The following is a 16610-nucleotide window of genomic DNA, read 5'->3' on the forward strand; positions in this document are numbered from 1 at the left end:
TCCTACTGGTCATAATTTTCAACTCCATCCATGCTCACTGTTCCCATTTCTGCTGGTCCATTTGTCATCGCAGTGCATCATGTCCTTGCCTGACCTATACAAACCCTTGAGTCTCTGCCTTGCCTCCATTTCTTCACTCAGCTCCCCTCAAGCCCCACTTCTCCTCTCATCCAGAAATGTAAAACATTCAGCAGTTACTCTAAAGTGGATTAAACCCACACTGGTTCCAAAGGAGATCCTTTGTCTTCCTCTCACCTCTGCAACCGGGTGCGGCTGCACAGTAACCCAGCTCAGGAAAATGCAACAGCTGACAATTAACGCATCCACATAAAGAAAAGGCTAAATTTCAGCAAGATCAGCTTTCTGCTCTGACACACTGGTGTCCAGAGTTGGGAGTAAGGCAGCATCATCCTTTGCAGTAGCAGCAGAGATGTACATGGGTGTGGTGGTTTGACCCTGGCCAGATGCCAGGTGTTCACCAAAGCTGCTCTATTACCCCCCTCCTCAGCTGGATAACAGACACAAAATGTAATGAAAGGTTCAAGACTTGAAGATGGGGAGAGAGACTGGAGATCACCCATGAGATACTGTCCAGGGCAAAAGAGACTCAGATTGGGGAAATTAATTGAATTTATTGCTAATCAAATCAGAGTGGGATCATGAGAAGTAAAACAAATCTTAACACCACCTTCCTGCCACCACTCCCTCCTTCCCAGGTTTAACTTTATTTCTGATTCTCTAACTCCTACCCACCAGTGGCATGGGGAGACAAGGAATGGGGGCTGCAGTTAGCTCATCACAGTTTGCTTCTGCCACTGCTTCCCCCTTGGGGAAAGAAATCCCTCCCCTGTTCCAGGTGGAGTCCCTCCCACCAGAGGCAGTTCAGGGAGAACTTCGACAGGAGTCCTTCCCACAGGCTACAGCTCCTCACTAACCACTCCAGTGTGGGTCCCTTTACCACAGGGTGCACTCCTTCAGGAATGGGCTGCTCCAGTGCGAGCTCCCCGTGGAGTCACAAGTCCTGCCAGCAAACCTGCTCTGCTGTGGGCTCCTCTCTCCATGGATCCACAGGTCCTGCCAGAAGCCTGCTCCTCTGTGGGCTTCCCACGGGGTCACAGCCTCCTTTGGACATCCTCCTGCTGTGACATGCAATCCTCCAGAGGCTTCAGGTGGCATCTGCTCCCCATGGACCTCCAAGGACTGCAGGGGCACAGCTGCCTTACCATGGTCTTCAGCACAGCCCACAGGGGTATCTCAGCTCCTGAAGCATCTTCTCCCCCTCCTTCTTCACCACCCTTGGCATCTGCAGAACTGTTTCTCTCATTTTTTTTCATTCCTCTCTTCTCTGGCCACAGTTACTCCTGCCCATAACTGTTTTTTTCCTTCTTACGTATGTTATCCCAAAATCATTAATACCTTTGCTGAATGGCTTGGCCTTGGCCAGCAGTGGCTCTGTCTTGGAGCCACTTGGCATTGGCTCTGTCAGACATCAGGGAAGTTTCTAGCAGTTTCTCAGAAAATACACACCTATAGCCTTCACTACAACCTTTCCATGCAAATTCAATACAATGAATAAAAGCAGTCTTGCAATTATGAGTTTAGCCAAAATGGGTAAGATTTGGGGAAGCAATGGGAAATCAGTCTTAAATGGAAAAATACACTATACAGGCAATGCTGCCTGAGTTCATGCCAGAAACATGACTCCCAGTTACTGCTTTGCTCTTTAAGACAATGGTTTGCAAGAGATGTCATGCTTTGGCAGAGTGAGAGGAGGTTGACATCGAATACATTTCTCCAAAAGAAACCTGAAGACTAGCTATGAAACAAGACTAGGAAGAAACTTCTAAAACATTATTAACTCCAGAATAAAATGCAAAAAAAAAGGGCTGGCCTGAAGTGAGACGCTTCCTACATTATAATCCCCCCCAAAAAAGCGACTTCCACTGTCGTCATGCTCAAGTCAACATGCAAGAAGAAATGCAACAATTAAGGCTATTCATCAGTTGAGGTTTTGAAACCCATTATCCATATTCTATTCAGGTGTAGTCTGTATTTCAAATTTTGGGGACACTGTCAGTGAGGAATGTGAAAGAACCTTCAACAGACCCTATGTTGGAAACATCTTTCTGCCAACTCTACTATGCTCCCCTGAAGCATTCTTTTACCGGGATAGCTCATTCTGCTCAGGGAAAGAGTTTAGTTTTGCCAGTAAAGTACCTGCACACAACACATATCTGTTAGAGGAAGTTACCACTGTGCCCTTACATGTGCTAGTGTCAGCAAAGATGTTTAAAAACAGACAAGATCTGGCTCACCAAAACAACCTTCTGGCACAACCATTTCTGAGCTCTCTCTGCAGTGCCTTTCTCTTTCCTTCTCTGTGTTGCAAAACATTAATCTAGATTCATAACTCAGATCCTCAAAAGAAGCGAGAAAGGTTACATCAGTGCCTGAGTCACTTTAAGTTTTGCACACAAAACTGTGAAAAAACATTTTTCATGAATGAAGTAGCTAGAAAGAGCCAAAGGTTTGGGTATGTGTTCACTGCTGACAAATACTTAATAAATTTCAGAAACCTTCTGTGGCTGATGCAACGCGAGAAATCCTCAGAGAACTTAGCATACAGCACCGTCTTCACATGGAGATAGCCAACAGTGTTCTGCAAAAGAACACTGTCCTCTTGTTGGGGTGCCAGATGGGTGAATCTTAAAACTGACAAACATGAGGTTGCAGAGCAACCAAAAAATTCTAATTATAAACCTACGTCACATCATCCAAGCCATATGCAGAGTAATTCAAAATAAGGAGAAACAGAGGAACAAATGCGTAGACAAAAGCAGAAAGTTCAGGCCTGCTCCTCAAGACCATACACAGACAAAAAGAACAAGGCCCCTTTGTAACATCCTGATTTTTAGACAGTACATCTTACTTCACAGCTGCTGTGCCACCGTGATGAGTGCTCCCTTTCCATCCAACCCATCCTCGCTGCTCCATACATGAGTCAGACTGGAGACCCGTTCAGCCCCTAAATATGTGCCTAAGTCTTTCCATATTCAGGAAAGAAACTCAGATGAAATTCTGACTAATGAAAAGCATGTGCTTAAGTGTTTACCTGAATAAAGCTGCTCGGCTGAATTTGTGCGAAAATGTCAAACGCATGTCAGGCAAACTCAGGATCTTCCACAGCACTCCTGTTTGCAGAGCCTCTGCCATGAAAAGCACTGTATCCCAAAGGGGGAAAAAGTTTTTCCTGGAGAGTAGCCCAGAACGAAAGGAGCCATCAGATCAAAGATAAGTCTTACCTCCCCCACTACACCCCTCACTTCCCCAACAGCAGATCAAGGCAGAGGAGGACTACAAAAAAGGAAAAAAATAGATTCGTTTTCCAGCAGAAAAATGTGACGTTCCCCTGACTCCCTTGATTTCTCCAAGCAATGCAGCTAGGAGCAGGCTGTTGCTTGCCTGGAAGCTCATAGACCACAAGATGTGAAGTCATGGAGTGCCAGTGTAAAGTTATTTATTGGCATCTTCCACCGCCAAGCCACTTCACAGTTTGGCAGTATGCACAAGGGTGTTCAAACTGACCACAGCAGGCTGACCTTTCTGCTTCCACAGACAGAATGGTCTCCAGCCCCTATGATTCAAGAAGCCATGGATACTTTTGTTTGTTGGCCATTATTCATTAGATTTGGGAGACCAAGCTGTTTAAAATCAAACTTCTTGAAGCGAAGAAAAAAATGTTGCACATTTTACATTATGTCTTGAAAATATGAAAGCTTGCTGCAATCTTCAAACACAATATTTATGAATTGGTCTTTCAGCCAAATCCACTTTTGAATAAGGATATACAGCTGCTGGTACCCAAAAGTATGATAGCTCCCAAATATATCTTTGCCATTTTTAAAAATCATTCTAGGGGCTTGAAAATAATATTTTCTTTCATTGTAAGTGAAATCTCTAGCTCTGATGTTTCAAAGACAGTCTGAAATTAGCTGGGTTTTGTGTGTGTTTGTTTGTTTGTTTGTGCACAAGAATAATTGATTAAATCAGCACAAGCGTAACTGATTATACACTCTAACAAAACTACTGAAGAATTCAGCAGCAAAACCAGCAGTGTCATGAAGAGCTATACCCAGTTTTTATGCTTACATCTCCTATATGGAATTTCCTCTTAATTATATAGTAGCAAATTTGAAATGTGTCATCACCTCGTACCACTGGATATCATAGATTATGAATGAATGTAATCTGAATTTTTCAACACTGTTAAATAATTTTTTTTAAGATGTCTCTTTAAACTTTTTCATTAAAGGGGAAAATTTGCATAGAGGAATATTTAAACACTCACAACTTACGAAGAATGTCAGCCCTCTTTCATTAACCAGAGCAATGACCCTCTAATAGTTTCACACTGAGAAAAAATATGCAGAGAAATATGCCATGTCTAATGCCAATCAGGACCTTGAAAAAATACATATATTATAGACTGGTCAAATGAAATGTGAAATTCAAACTTAAAAACGGAACTTTCATCCTTCAGTGTTCTGAAAAATCATCTATTTTTAATGGAAATAGAAAAGCTATCTTTATCAAATTTCTCATTCAGCTGACAACAATAAATCTATTGTTCAGATGTAGTGGAAATGGGTCTTTGGAAGAGGAGGGTTTTAAGAAAATCAAACAGAAATTGCATCAAAGAAGAAATGCTTCTTTAACTGTCATTACTCTCTATATATAGCCTGCAGTTTTTGATTCCTTTTAGGTTTGCCAGAAAAACAGGCAATTGGGCACCATGAAAAATTATTTTTTTATCATTCCCATAAGAGAAAATGTATTTGCTTGTTTAAGGGAGAATAAGCAAGTTTAGTGTTATGTCTTTTGCTTTAAGAAGTATGTCTGCAGGGATCCAGATGCTGAGAAGCAGAAAGCTGATAGCTTTAGCTTGAAATGCTACACTATACATTAAGACGCCATATACTGACTATTTATTTCACAAGCATGAATTAGGTCCTGTGACAAAGAACACAACTTTCAGTCATTTCAGCAAGGAAATAACAATACTTGGCACTCTCCAAAGGCTTTCCATCTGAAAAATGCAAACAATTAAGAGGTAGCGGGGGGGGGGGGGGGGGGGGGACCTGAGCCACTGTGCAGGAAACCAATGGAGCTGGGACCTCCAGGGAGAGCTCCAAAGGCACCAGGTGTTGCACAGCTGGAAGAAAAGTGACAAGGTACTGCCTGATGTATCCTAACCACAGAGGTGACCAATGCCCAAAAAAACCCTTACTGTATGTAGCTCCTCTTCCTGTCAATGGCCTTTTTAGCATCCCAGAGCCCCCTGCTTCATGCCCCCCTCTGACACCTGGTTATGACTGGCACCCAGAATTGTTCATACCCTACAATACTCTGTAAAGCTGTCCTAGTTTACAGATCAGAGAAGTGATGCACAAAAAGCATTATGTATGTGGTCTAAGCTCATAACATTGCACAGTAGAAGAATTATGAATAAAACCCATTTCTCTGGAGATTTCGAGTTTTGTCACCCTCAACAAAACCCCTTTTACACAGACTTCAAAATCCGCGAGTATTTTTTTCTGACTGCAATACTATGCCAAATATTTATTTTATCAGTCCAAAACTCAATTTACTGAAACCCTGCATCAATACTTCAGAGGAAATGCTAAGATTCTACCCAGAAGAAGAGGAAGGATTACTGAGATGAATATTGTGCAAATAAATCTCTGCCTGGATCACCAATCTTACAAACTGCTGTTTTGCCCTAAGGCAAGTACCTTAAAATAAGCACCTGTACATAGAAGGGGTCTAAGCAAGCTCAATAAAATTCCTGGAAACATGTATGATGTATATAAACTTTTTACAGTGCTGTAGTCAGTGAAGGTGAGAATAACAGACTGAAAGAGAGTGCGAGACAGTAAGAGGAGAGAAGAAAGGAGGGGAGGGCAAGGTGGAAAGTAGAAGGTGCTAAGACCTGACAGAAGTAAAAAAAGATCCTAGTAAAGGAAGCTAAAGATTCAAAACCAGAAATATAAAAGGAGAGGGAAGAGTTAGAATACAAAGTGAGATAATTTTAAATTTTTAAATTAAAAAAAAATCAAACCCATAAAGTGAGAAAGTTTAGACCTTTTAGAAACTCGAGTCGGTAATTTTCTGTCAGCCGAACTCTCCTTGATTTTTGCCTTAATGGGAGTGGGAGTTTTGCCTTAATGAAGACAGCAGTATAGGCACCAAATGCAGCTTCATTTCTTATACTTGAATAACAGCAAGATATAACAAGATATTCTGTTGTTGAAAAAGATGATGCATTTTTGAGTAAATATGGATGTTACAAGCCAGGCAGTATAAATGTAATTGCTACAACGAGCTGAGTTACATCAGTGTGTGTCAGCTGACAATAAGGTCCTTTGTGCTGGAAAGAAAGAAAAAAGATGGAAAAAAAAATGACTGGTGCCACTCTACAAACAATCAAATTAAAGGCCCAGAATTATTCCAGCAAAGCTCCCATCGACTTCAGTGACAGCCCAGAAACAAAGAAGATTCTTCAGTCCTTCTTATAAAAAATATAAATATAGGAATGACTATGAGTGACCTATTTATTTTTCATCAGTCTTGCTCTTGCTGAAATTGTTGGAAATGCACCCAGCTGCTTTACAGAACTATTGTTTGATTAGACTGTTTATGTGAAACTATCTATCCCAAATATTGTATTACTATACGAATAAAAAGGCATTGAAAAGTAGATAGGAGAACAAAATATTCTTCTCACCTTCATAGCCAAAGATAAAGCAAATTTTAACAACTCGTTGTTTATCTGATGAACAGGATGAAGATTTTGCCTGAGTAAATAGTGGCCTTAATGGTCCATGTAGAAATCATATAGTTGTCTTCCCCTTTATAAATTATGAACTAAAAGAATCCTGGCTGGAAGTGTAACTAGAATGTGGGTATGTCTAATGCAAAACCTCCAATTTAAAACCTTTCCTGTTTTATATGTCAAAACCAGGAACAGACAAAATAACACAAGTAAAATCCATAGAATTACCAATAAAAACACAGATGCAGATATTTTGTATCAGAATTAGAAATAACAGAGAAATATCCTATCTCTAGCTGATCATGCTGCACACAGTATTGACTAGATTTTGCAAGCATACTGTTCTTATGCATAACATGGGAAATATGTCAATTCTCCCAAAGTATTAATGAGAGGTGTCCCACCCAAACCAATAAATCTAGGACATGTTTAAAGTCAGATTTATTCAGCCACTGACTCAATCAGATAACCAGGAATGCTCAGGTTTTGCATGGTTACATCCACCTGTTGATTTAGAGATTACAGGTGGAAGCTGCCTTATTAAAATTGTTCTTCAGCTGAAAAATTTGACACACCTAACAGAGAGAATAGAGAGAAAAATAGTTTGGTCTGTTATCGATGATAAAAGGATAATAAATGATCAAACTCAATTATTATTGTTTGCAGGGCTAACATTATGCTTAAAGAAATTCATTGCCATCTGCAAGCCTGTTAAAATTGATTACAATTTTCTTGTGCTGGTTTTTTTCCCAATGGTTGAATATTATTGTCTGTTTTTAAAAGAAAAAAAACCCGAAGCTGCTTGAATAATAGATTGTTTATCCCTTGATAGAACAAACCATAGTGATGAACTTTAAGAATGGTTACCAAATTAGAAATGAGAGTGAAAAACAAGTACTTTCCTGTTCAAGGCTTTGTTTTTAATGTCTTTTTATTTTTAACTAGATTGAGTGCTGATTACAGAAAATTCAAGGCTACCCAGACATCAGGCTGCTCAATTGACTGGAAAGTTTGATGACTTCTCTGAAAAGTGAGGTCTGTGTATGAAATTAAGTCAGTGCCACTGGTCCTAGATAATTTAAGGGGGAAGAGAAGAAAAGGTTAATACTGCTTATTAAATAATGTTAAATGAGATCAAACAAGACGTGCAGGATTCAGGAGGGCTCTTGGAGCTCCGGTTGTTTCCCCAGGCTGCTTATGCAACCTTGTTTGTGCAGGCAGTGCAAGGGCCTGCCATTTTATTACATAAGGTAGCCCAAAAATATACAGCTAGGCAGTTGTGAGCTCCATTAAGTGCTGCATTGGAGTTTCTGTATCAGTTAGCATCTGGAAATTTTAGGCAACTACCAGAAAGACTTAAGACATTGCTGAGTTTGGGAATGGTGCTTGTTGTTTTTATAGCAACAGACCTCATCCAAAAGGCAGCAAAATGCCATCACTGTGAGCTGTGTTTTAATACATTGTGCTTTGACCATTGCTTAAGTAAACAGCAATACAGCCCTTGGTTTAGCACAGCCGTCATAAATGCAATCCGTGGCTTTAAAATCTGCCTTTCAGATGATTAAGCAAATTGTCTGGTTTAATAAACAGCAGTCAACACAACATTTCTATTTTAACCAGTGCTTAAATTCAGTGGATAACTGAAGAAATTTAATTCCCAGTCCTCTCATTCTCAGTTCAGAATGTCAAGGCCTGGTCTTGTAGAGACAGATGAAACTCTAACTACAGCAACACTTTGCCAGAGAAAATATCCACCTTGGCCCAAATCCTCCCCCTAGCACCCAGGGAAGGCTGGGGAAGCCTGTGTCAGCAGGGCAGGCATGTAGCAATATTACAGTCTCCCAGCAGGAACTTCTTCAGCCAGGCATTGTATCTCATTATTCAATGCCTTCAGGTGGGATTGCTTCCCTGGATGAAGCGCTTTCTGAACCTGCTTGAACCCAAGAAGATAATCCTCACCATGACTGCACAGCTCCACAACAGGACACCAAGGAGGGCGCTCAAGCAGTGTACACAGCTTTTTGGAGTACAGTTCTGGACCATGCCTTGGCTCTTCTTTGGAGCACTTCAACTAGCTGCTCCCAGCCAGCCTGTTCCACGGCAGATGTGCCGTAATGGAGCCAGCTCTGAGCAGGGAAGGTACGAGCCACTAGCAGCATCTTGGCCTTGGGAACTGAGCGGGGCCAGATGCTGGCCCATCCTCTCCACAGGGAGGCCTCCTGGCACAGCAGCCCCTCTCAGCCATGGCCAGACACAGGTGCTGAGGAGCAAGTACAAGAACAAGGCAAACCAGTGGTGGTATTTCTTCAGGATACTCACCAAGCTTCCAAAATATGCTGCTCAAAACTTCCTATGCCAGAGGCAGTGGTTTTAAATTTAATAGCCCTTGATGGATTTCTCTTCCATGAACTCATCCAGTCACCTCATTAGCTGATGTAACCTCTCAGCATCCACATCCTGTGGTGAGGAGCTCAGCAGTCTGACCATGCCATGTGAAGAGCAATCTCCTTTTGTTTCCATTCCCGCAACTGCCCGCCCAGTGCCCTCTGCTGCTGTGGCTGGGATCAGCCATTCCTGGTTTGCCTCCTCCATGCTTTGCTTAATTTTACAGATGTGTGTTGCATCACTTTATCAGCATTGTCAGCCCTGAGACAGGAGTCACTCTGCTTCTCTGATCCCCCTTCCTATGACCCTCCGAACCATCTCCCTTGCCATTAGCCATCTCTGATGTGGGGGAATCAACAGTACAGGACACTGAAGATAGAGCACATTACAGCTGCTACAGTGAAATAATGAGGATTCTTTTTTATAATTTCCCATCATTTAAAAAACAACCTTCATGTTCTATTTCCCTTTGGTTTTTAACTCACACCAGCACATTGCATTGATTTTTTTTTTCCCTGAGTCGACCAGGGAAGATTTTGTCTAAGTTTTGGCACCTTCAGTGATCTATAGCAATTAATTTCTATGATTATAGATATATTTTCTTCTATTTATTTTCAAACTGACATGCATATTACATTTATATCACATGAAGATACTCAAGGAGAAAGGCTGATTGAAATGTCCCAGTAGATGACACTGTCATGCCAGCACTTTGTGTACATTTTGAAATTAGAGGTTTCATACCTGAATTTCCAAATTTCAGTTCTGATCTCAAACATACATACATGTCCTCTCAATTTTTTTTCCCATATCATCATTCCACTTGGCTAGAAATCTTCTATTTTATGCAGATCCCTAAGAACGGTAGTAAAACAGCTGAAAAACACCTTCTGTCATAATCAGGCCAGCAGAAGCCCAGCTGTTTTACACAGACTTGTGCCCAAGCAGGAGAAGGTTAGATAACCACCCTGTTCCCACCATTTACATGGTCATTTTTGGAGTATCTTGGCACTCAAGGCCACAAAGACACAGGAGAAAGAGATGGCATTGCCTCAAAGTGGTTGGTGGTAAAGGAGAGAACAAGCAACAGCAGGCAGATGGGGTACTATAAATCTGGTATTATAGTATGGCAATACTATTTCCTAGTAACAAAGGTCCAAGCTCACCAGTGACCTAAGTTTTGTGAGAGCTTTATTTTGCTGAAGTCACAGGTGGATTTTCAGACCGAAGCACAATTAAAACTAGCACTGGGGATGCATAAGACTATTCTTCCCAAATGTATCAGGCAGCCTGCAATAAACACCGATTTCTGCCATGGTCCTTGGATGAAGCAACAGAAGTGTCTTTACCAAAGTGTAATTAAAACCAACGTTTTGGTTGGACTGAGCTGTGCCTCATAGTTTGCCTTCAGGGGGAAGAGACACAGGAAGAGCAGCATAAAAACCAGTATTTATCCCTCTATCCCCAAAATGTACGTTGAATTTATGTGGACGAGGCCAAGAAAGCCATTTCCCTAAATCCCTCAATCTAATCTGCCAACATCCCAGAGCCACCACAAGATAAATGCAAGGAGCAGAGAATGAACCACATCTGCAGCTCCTCAGCTCCTTATTCAGAGCATGAGCCTACATGACCCACATCCCTTATCACCTCCTTGCCTTTCCTGCCCTGCAGCTCTTGTAATTTTGAACTCAGCTGGCAATATACTGTTTCACATACATACATACATGCATGCATATATATATATGTATATATTCTGTGTCCCATACCATGTCACAATGGCTTTAGTCCCTCCCAAAACAGCAATACCAAAAGCAGCATTGCATAAATAAATCCACCACCATCTATGCATTCTGCTTAAATGCTGTTACATGGTGTTTCCTTTTCAAACTTCAGTAGTCAGACTCATAAAATCACTCTATCAGCTGATGCAGAGTGCCTACTGAATTAAATTAGCTAAAATACAAATGTTTGCATGGCCTCAGCCTACCTTTTCAAGAAGTTTTATTAAGATCAAGGATCAACAGACAGTTAAACCAAATCCAGGAAAATTAATTTTTTATACAGATAATGATCCCTCTAAAAAAAATCTGCAATTCACGTGCATCTCTCCTAAGAGCCTAGACACAAAACTATAAACACAAATGGAAGTTACCTAAGTTCATCTAACACAGAAAGAAAAGCAATTAAATGCATATATAATGTGTATTTGGCTGTTATTTTTAACTGTATGACATTTACCAATCCAGGGGAGAGGCAAAGAAGCAGAGGCAAGGGCTGAGACACAGTGTGGGGCACTGTGCACACAGCAGGCAGTGTGGGGAGGAAAATGAGAAGGATGAGAAAGTAGTAGCACCATGCCCTGGTTATTGAAAGAATGGAAACCACTGTGGTTTTGCATGCTCAGATCTCCTGTCCCTGTACACGACAAGTGTCAAATTCCTTCTTTCCACCATTCCTTCTCTTGGCCTGGGTTTACTACCTCTATCTACAGTTCCCTGCACCTTGTTCCCAAGATTTGTCATCTATGACCCCACAAATCCTCAGTCTCAAATCTCTGCTCTTCAATTTCTCCATGTATCCATCACCGGTGCTTCTTCTCAGAAGTGGGACCGTTCTAGTTCCACAATTTTTGTCACCATGCAAGTGAATTAAACAGTTTCTTCTTCCACCCTTCCATGGCATCGCCAGGCACACTCTGCCACTGAAGACACAGTTGAGAAAGTCTTCAATTCTCCCTCCTGCACTCACTGTAGAAGCAACACCCTGGAAGAATAACTGGAGGGAAAGTCCACTCAGCCCATCAGCCACCAGCTGGAGGGGTCTCATCCTTCCCAGGAAGAGGAGCAGTTGCTCAGCTCTTAACAGTGCTGGGATGCTCAGCATGCCTTGTGCTGAGAGCATCTTCAAGTGCAATGGCCAAGCCCTCAACAAGTTCCCTCCCAAGAGCACACGGCCTGAGCATTGCAATAAAATTATACTGGAGAGAAATTCTGGAAGATTCTCAGAGGATCAGCAAAAGGCACACCCCCATCACAAGATGATCCCAAGAAAAATATCTTTTCCCTTCTCCAAAACATGATGCCACAAGAATTTAAGTCTCAAAGAAAGTGTTTCTTAGCATAGTGAAAAAAATTCAGATTCACAGACAGATCAAGGTAATGCAGGATGTAAACCTAAACCATCTTCATCAAATACGTTGCAAAAGACCAAATTTCCCTCTTACCATGATCTCAGAAATAACCAAACCACTTAATCTGAAACTTCCCAAAGACAGTCTGTCTTCAGCAGGCACTCAACTTGCAAAATACCAGCCTAGGCTTAAGCTTAGCAAAAAAAACCTGACAGCAGAGCATTGTACTAGAAAGCACTAGCTAATTTTAACTGTAGACAACATTGCTGCCTATGATGAAAAAACAACTCCTTTAAGGGCTCTTGCATGCTTCAGGGTAGAGATTTGGGCAAAAATATTGTAGTTCTGTGGATTCAACCCTGCAAATGTGCAGGAAGGCACGTTTATTTGTGAGGGAAAACTAATTTAAGAAAGCTCACTTTCTCCAGGCTTTGGTGCAGGGCACAGAAGTGCTACCAGCTTGGGGAATCACCCTGATGTCACATACCTAGTTCTAGAAAACCTTCATTTCACATCTTCAGTGAAAGAATGTAGTTTGGCAATCACATTCTCCAAATACTCCTGGCCATCTCTGTAGAGCAACTCTGTGCTCATATTCATCTACTGAAATGTATGCAGGATTGGGCCCTCCACCAGCTGACAGCTCTCGGAATCAGACGTGGATCAGTGGATGATGAGCTGGCTACGTCTGGACACTGTGAACTCTAATTATTTAGCACCACCAAACAAACTAAACCCACAGTTTAGGGCACTAACATCTCACACTGGGGTAAATGAGATTATTTTCCACTTCAAGAGGCAACCACTTGTTGAACTGAATGCTCAGGTTGGCTGTGCCTATCCGAGAGATCCCTACAGCCCTTCAGGAGGTTTATCCAAGTTCCTCTGCTGGCTGTAATGCTTATAACCGCTAATTATTTCTGAGTCACTTGAGTGAAAGTAAGGTGCCATCCTGTAGACAGCTAGGGAGTACGGCGCAAAGTTTCTGGATGAGCGTGCTTGTTAATTGACAAATCGGGCTAGTGACCATAGAGGAAAGCACCACGGCACAGCTCCGTGTGAATCCGGCGCTGCGGTTCAGCCGTGTATTGAAGGTTTACCCCGCTCCACACAGGGATGCAAACACGCGGGAGGGGAGTTCTGCGCAGGGCTGCAGCAGCAGCAGGGCTCTCCCAGCACACGACACAACCCCTGCTCCCCCCGGCAGCCTTCACCATTCAAAATCCCCACTGGTCTTACTGGAAGTTTTCCTTGAGCAAACACCTCCCGATCGCATCGCAGACCCTGTTCCACTCTAGCTTACAGGAACCCCCAAAGTCAGGAAACGTCCAGCCACACCAAAATGAGATGGCGAGGAGGACTGCTTGGGGGACAACTTATTTTCCAAACGGAGGGGCCCGCCCGGCCGGACCCCGCCAGCCCGGCCAGGGCAGACACGCCGCACATGAGCGGGCTCCCCACGGAAACTTTCCCGCGGCAGAGCCACGCCACCCCGCACCACCGGGCACGTCCGTGACCCCCGCGGAGCGGGCACACCGCGGAGCTGACCCCGGTCGCCGCCGCGGGGTCACGCGTGGCCGAGCATCCCGCGAGGGTGCCCCGGGCGGGCGCCCCCCAGGCGGGTGTCGCGGGCGGGCGCCCCACGGGACGGAGGCAGGGTCGGGGCCGCACGGCCGCGCGTTACCTGGGGTGCCGGTGCTGCGGGAGCGCGGCGGGGAAGCCCCAGCCGCCGCCGCCGCTGCTGCTGCTGTCCGCGGTGGCCACCTGGGCGCGGGAGCCGCCGCCGGTGCCGGTGCCGGCGAGCTGGATGCCGCCGCTTTTCCGGTGCCTCCCGGTGCCGTTGCGGCAGCGGCCGCCGCTGCTCCAGCCGCGCAGGAGGCCGGCCTCGGGAGCCGGCAAACTCTTCCTCGCCGACGAGGAGCCGGGGACGCTGCCCGCCTCCTGCCTGCCGCCGGTGCCGGTGCCCTGTCTCATGGTGCGCGGGGCCGCCGCATGCCGCTCTGCCGCCGCCCCGGGCGCCGCGGGACCCACGCGCGCCGGGGCCAGGGGCTCCGCCGGCACCGGGAGGCCGCCGGGAGCCCGGGCTGCTGCGGGGGAGTGCGGAGGCCAGAGGCCGGGGGGGCTGCTGGCTGGGGCTCCCGCTGGGGCATTAAGTTGGACGCGCGGCCTGGAGAGGCAGGGCGGGCGCGGGGGCTGCGGGGCCGATAGTTCTCCGCGAAGTTGGAGCCCGGCGGGCGAGGCGGGGGCATCCTCTCCGCCGGCCCTTCATCGCCGCCCGCCGCCGCCTCCCCTCGCCTGCCCCCGCCGCCGGGCCACCGCCCCGCGCCCTCAGCCGGCGGCTCTGCGGGGGCGCGCCCCGCGCCCCGCGCCCATGGGCGCAGCCGCGGCGCCGGCGGCAGAGGATCTCCCGTGCCGGTTTCCTCCGCCGCTCGTCGCCTTCTCCGGCAGGGAGCGGAGGCAGCTGGGGGGGGGGGGGGGGGGTGAGGGCCGGGGGGCGCCCAAACGCGAGGCTGTTGCTCAAAATGGGTCAGGAAGGGGGAAAGGGACCCCGGCGCTCGGCGCCCCCCTATCCGCGGTGGGCGCCCGGAGGGCCGGGCTGGGGCGGTGGGTAGCGAGAGGGCTGCGGAGGAGCTCTCCCGCCCCGGCTCCTGTGCACAAGTGCAGGGAATGTTCCACTGACCTACATATTTTTCCAAACATACGTGACCTTTTTTTTCTCTCTCTCTCTCTCTCGTTCTGTGGGAGGAGACAGGCGAGGATCCAAGAAAAGGAGAAGCTGGAAAGAGAACGAAAGGGGAAGCAGGGAAAAAAAAACCTCAACCAAAGAGCCAGCCCCGCATCAAGGATGGTTTCACACCGCCGCCGCGAGCGAACCCCGGCGTGCCCACGTTTACATATGTCTGTAGCGATATCCCCGCTCCGCACCGGCGGACGGCTCGGCTGCCTGACCCCGGGAGCCCCCGGCGGTGCCGCCGGCCCCGCCGAGCGACTGCGCCCGGTGCCCGGCCCTGGCTCCCGGGGCGATCCGGCGGGACCCCTGCGCGGCTCCGCTCGGCGGGCTCGGGACGCCCTCCCCGCTCGGCCCCCACCTCAGGGGGCGATCCCGCGCCCTGTCCATGCCCGCTGTCCCGGCGGTGGTGGCGGCGTGAAGCGGGCCGGAGCGGGGCACGGCATCGCGCTGCCCCGGGGCAGGCTCACGGGCACAGGCAGGAGCTCCCGATCTGGTTATGCAACGGCGCACAGGCAATTGGAGCAAAACCTTGACAGAGAGCGCTTTTTTTTTTTCTTGTTTCAAAGTAGGTCATTCTTTTTATTCCCCGTTTTGCCTTTTTTTTTTTCGCCTCTTTTTTCTTTCTTTTTTTTCTTTTCTTTTTTTTTTTTTTTTTTTTTTTTTTTTTTTTGTTCCCTCTAATACTCGTCCTGCAAAGTGGCCAGTAAGAGAGAAGGCGGTGTGTTCGAGCCCGGTAGGAGCTGGCGATCGGAGCCTTGCTCTTGCCTCGACGGGCACTCCTGCCGGCTTCTGGCGGCGGCTCCGGAGTTGCCCTTCTTTCCCAAGGAAGGCAGAAGTGGCCAGGGAGCGGGGGCAGGGCTCGGGGAGAGCCCGCCGCCTCCCGGCCGCTCTCCCCCCGCCTCCTGCCGGCTCAGCCCCAGGAGCCCCGGGCCTCGCCGGCTATTGCCCCCTGCCCGCTGCCGCCCTCGCACCGCCTGTGTACCCGGGGCTTGCTGGCACTGCTGGCAGACACCTCTTTCACCGGCAGAAGGGGTTTCTCCCCGAGATACAGTATGTGCTTTCGGAAGAGTTGTATTTTTTTCTGTTCAGAGAAGGGTTTTGTTGGGGAGGGAAAGCCCCCATATCGAGGTGCAAGCTGTGTCTTTTCCCAAAAGGCCTGACTACACAGCCATGCCTCTTCCAGTAGAGTTTGTGTGGTGGGCCGGGCGCTGTTTCCCCGTGTCCCCCGATGCCTCCTTTTGTAATGACACGTTAATCCTCACAAAATATCCCCCAGCAGAGAACACTGCCCACTGCGGCTATGCGTCTGTGGATGCAGCATGTGAACTGATGGTTGTTCCAGCTACCTGGCCCTTGTGGGGAGCTGTGCTGCTTTTCCCACTACCCCCACCACCCAGCTCACCCAGTTATCCCGCCGTGATGTTTGCCTCCTGCCATACACCTTATCCAGCCAGTTATTTGATCCAATTCAACCCCCAACACAAATGTGAATAACTACAAGGTATGGAAATATGTTGTGCTCCTTCACT

At 46.6% G+C, this 16610-nt stretch overlaps 1 protein-coding gene across 3 annotated transcripts in view; it reads right to left on the minus strand.

Moving 5' to 3' along the window:
• The window catches only part of NPAS2 (neuronal PAS domain protein 2), a 105181-nt gene extending 90469 nt beyond the window's left edge, over positions 1-14712 (minus strand). The window contains exon 1 of one of the 3 annotated variants that reach the window (XM_064710672.1): positions 14035-14712. In XM_064710672.1, coding sequence (XP_064566742.1) covers positions 14035-14324 — 290 coding nt within the window. In that variant the 5' untranslated portion in view covers positions 14325-14712. The remainder of the gene's footprint in view (positions 1-14034) is intronic. The other 2 variants (XM_064710657.1, XM_064710663.1) reach the window with 2 other exon arrangements.
• Positions 14713-16610: the final 1898 nt, after the last annotated feature.

Source organism: Zonotrichia leucophrys, chromosome 1 (assembly GCF_028769735.1).
Source record: "Zonotrichia leucophrys gambelii isolate GWCS_2022_RI chromosome 1, RI_Zleu_2.0, whole genome shotgun sequence".
In the NCBI taxonomy this organism is placed as follows: domain Eukaryota; kingdom Metazoa; phylum Chordata; class Aves; order Passeriformes; family Passerellidae; genus Zonotrichia; species Zonotrichia leucophrys.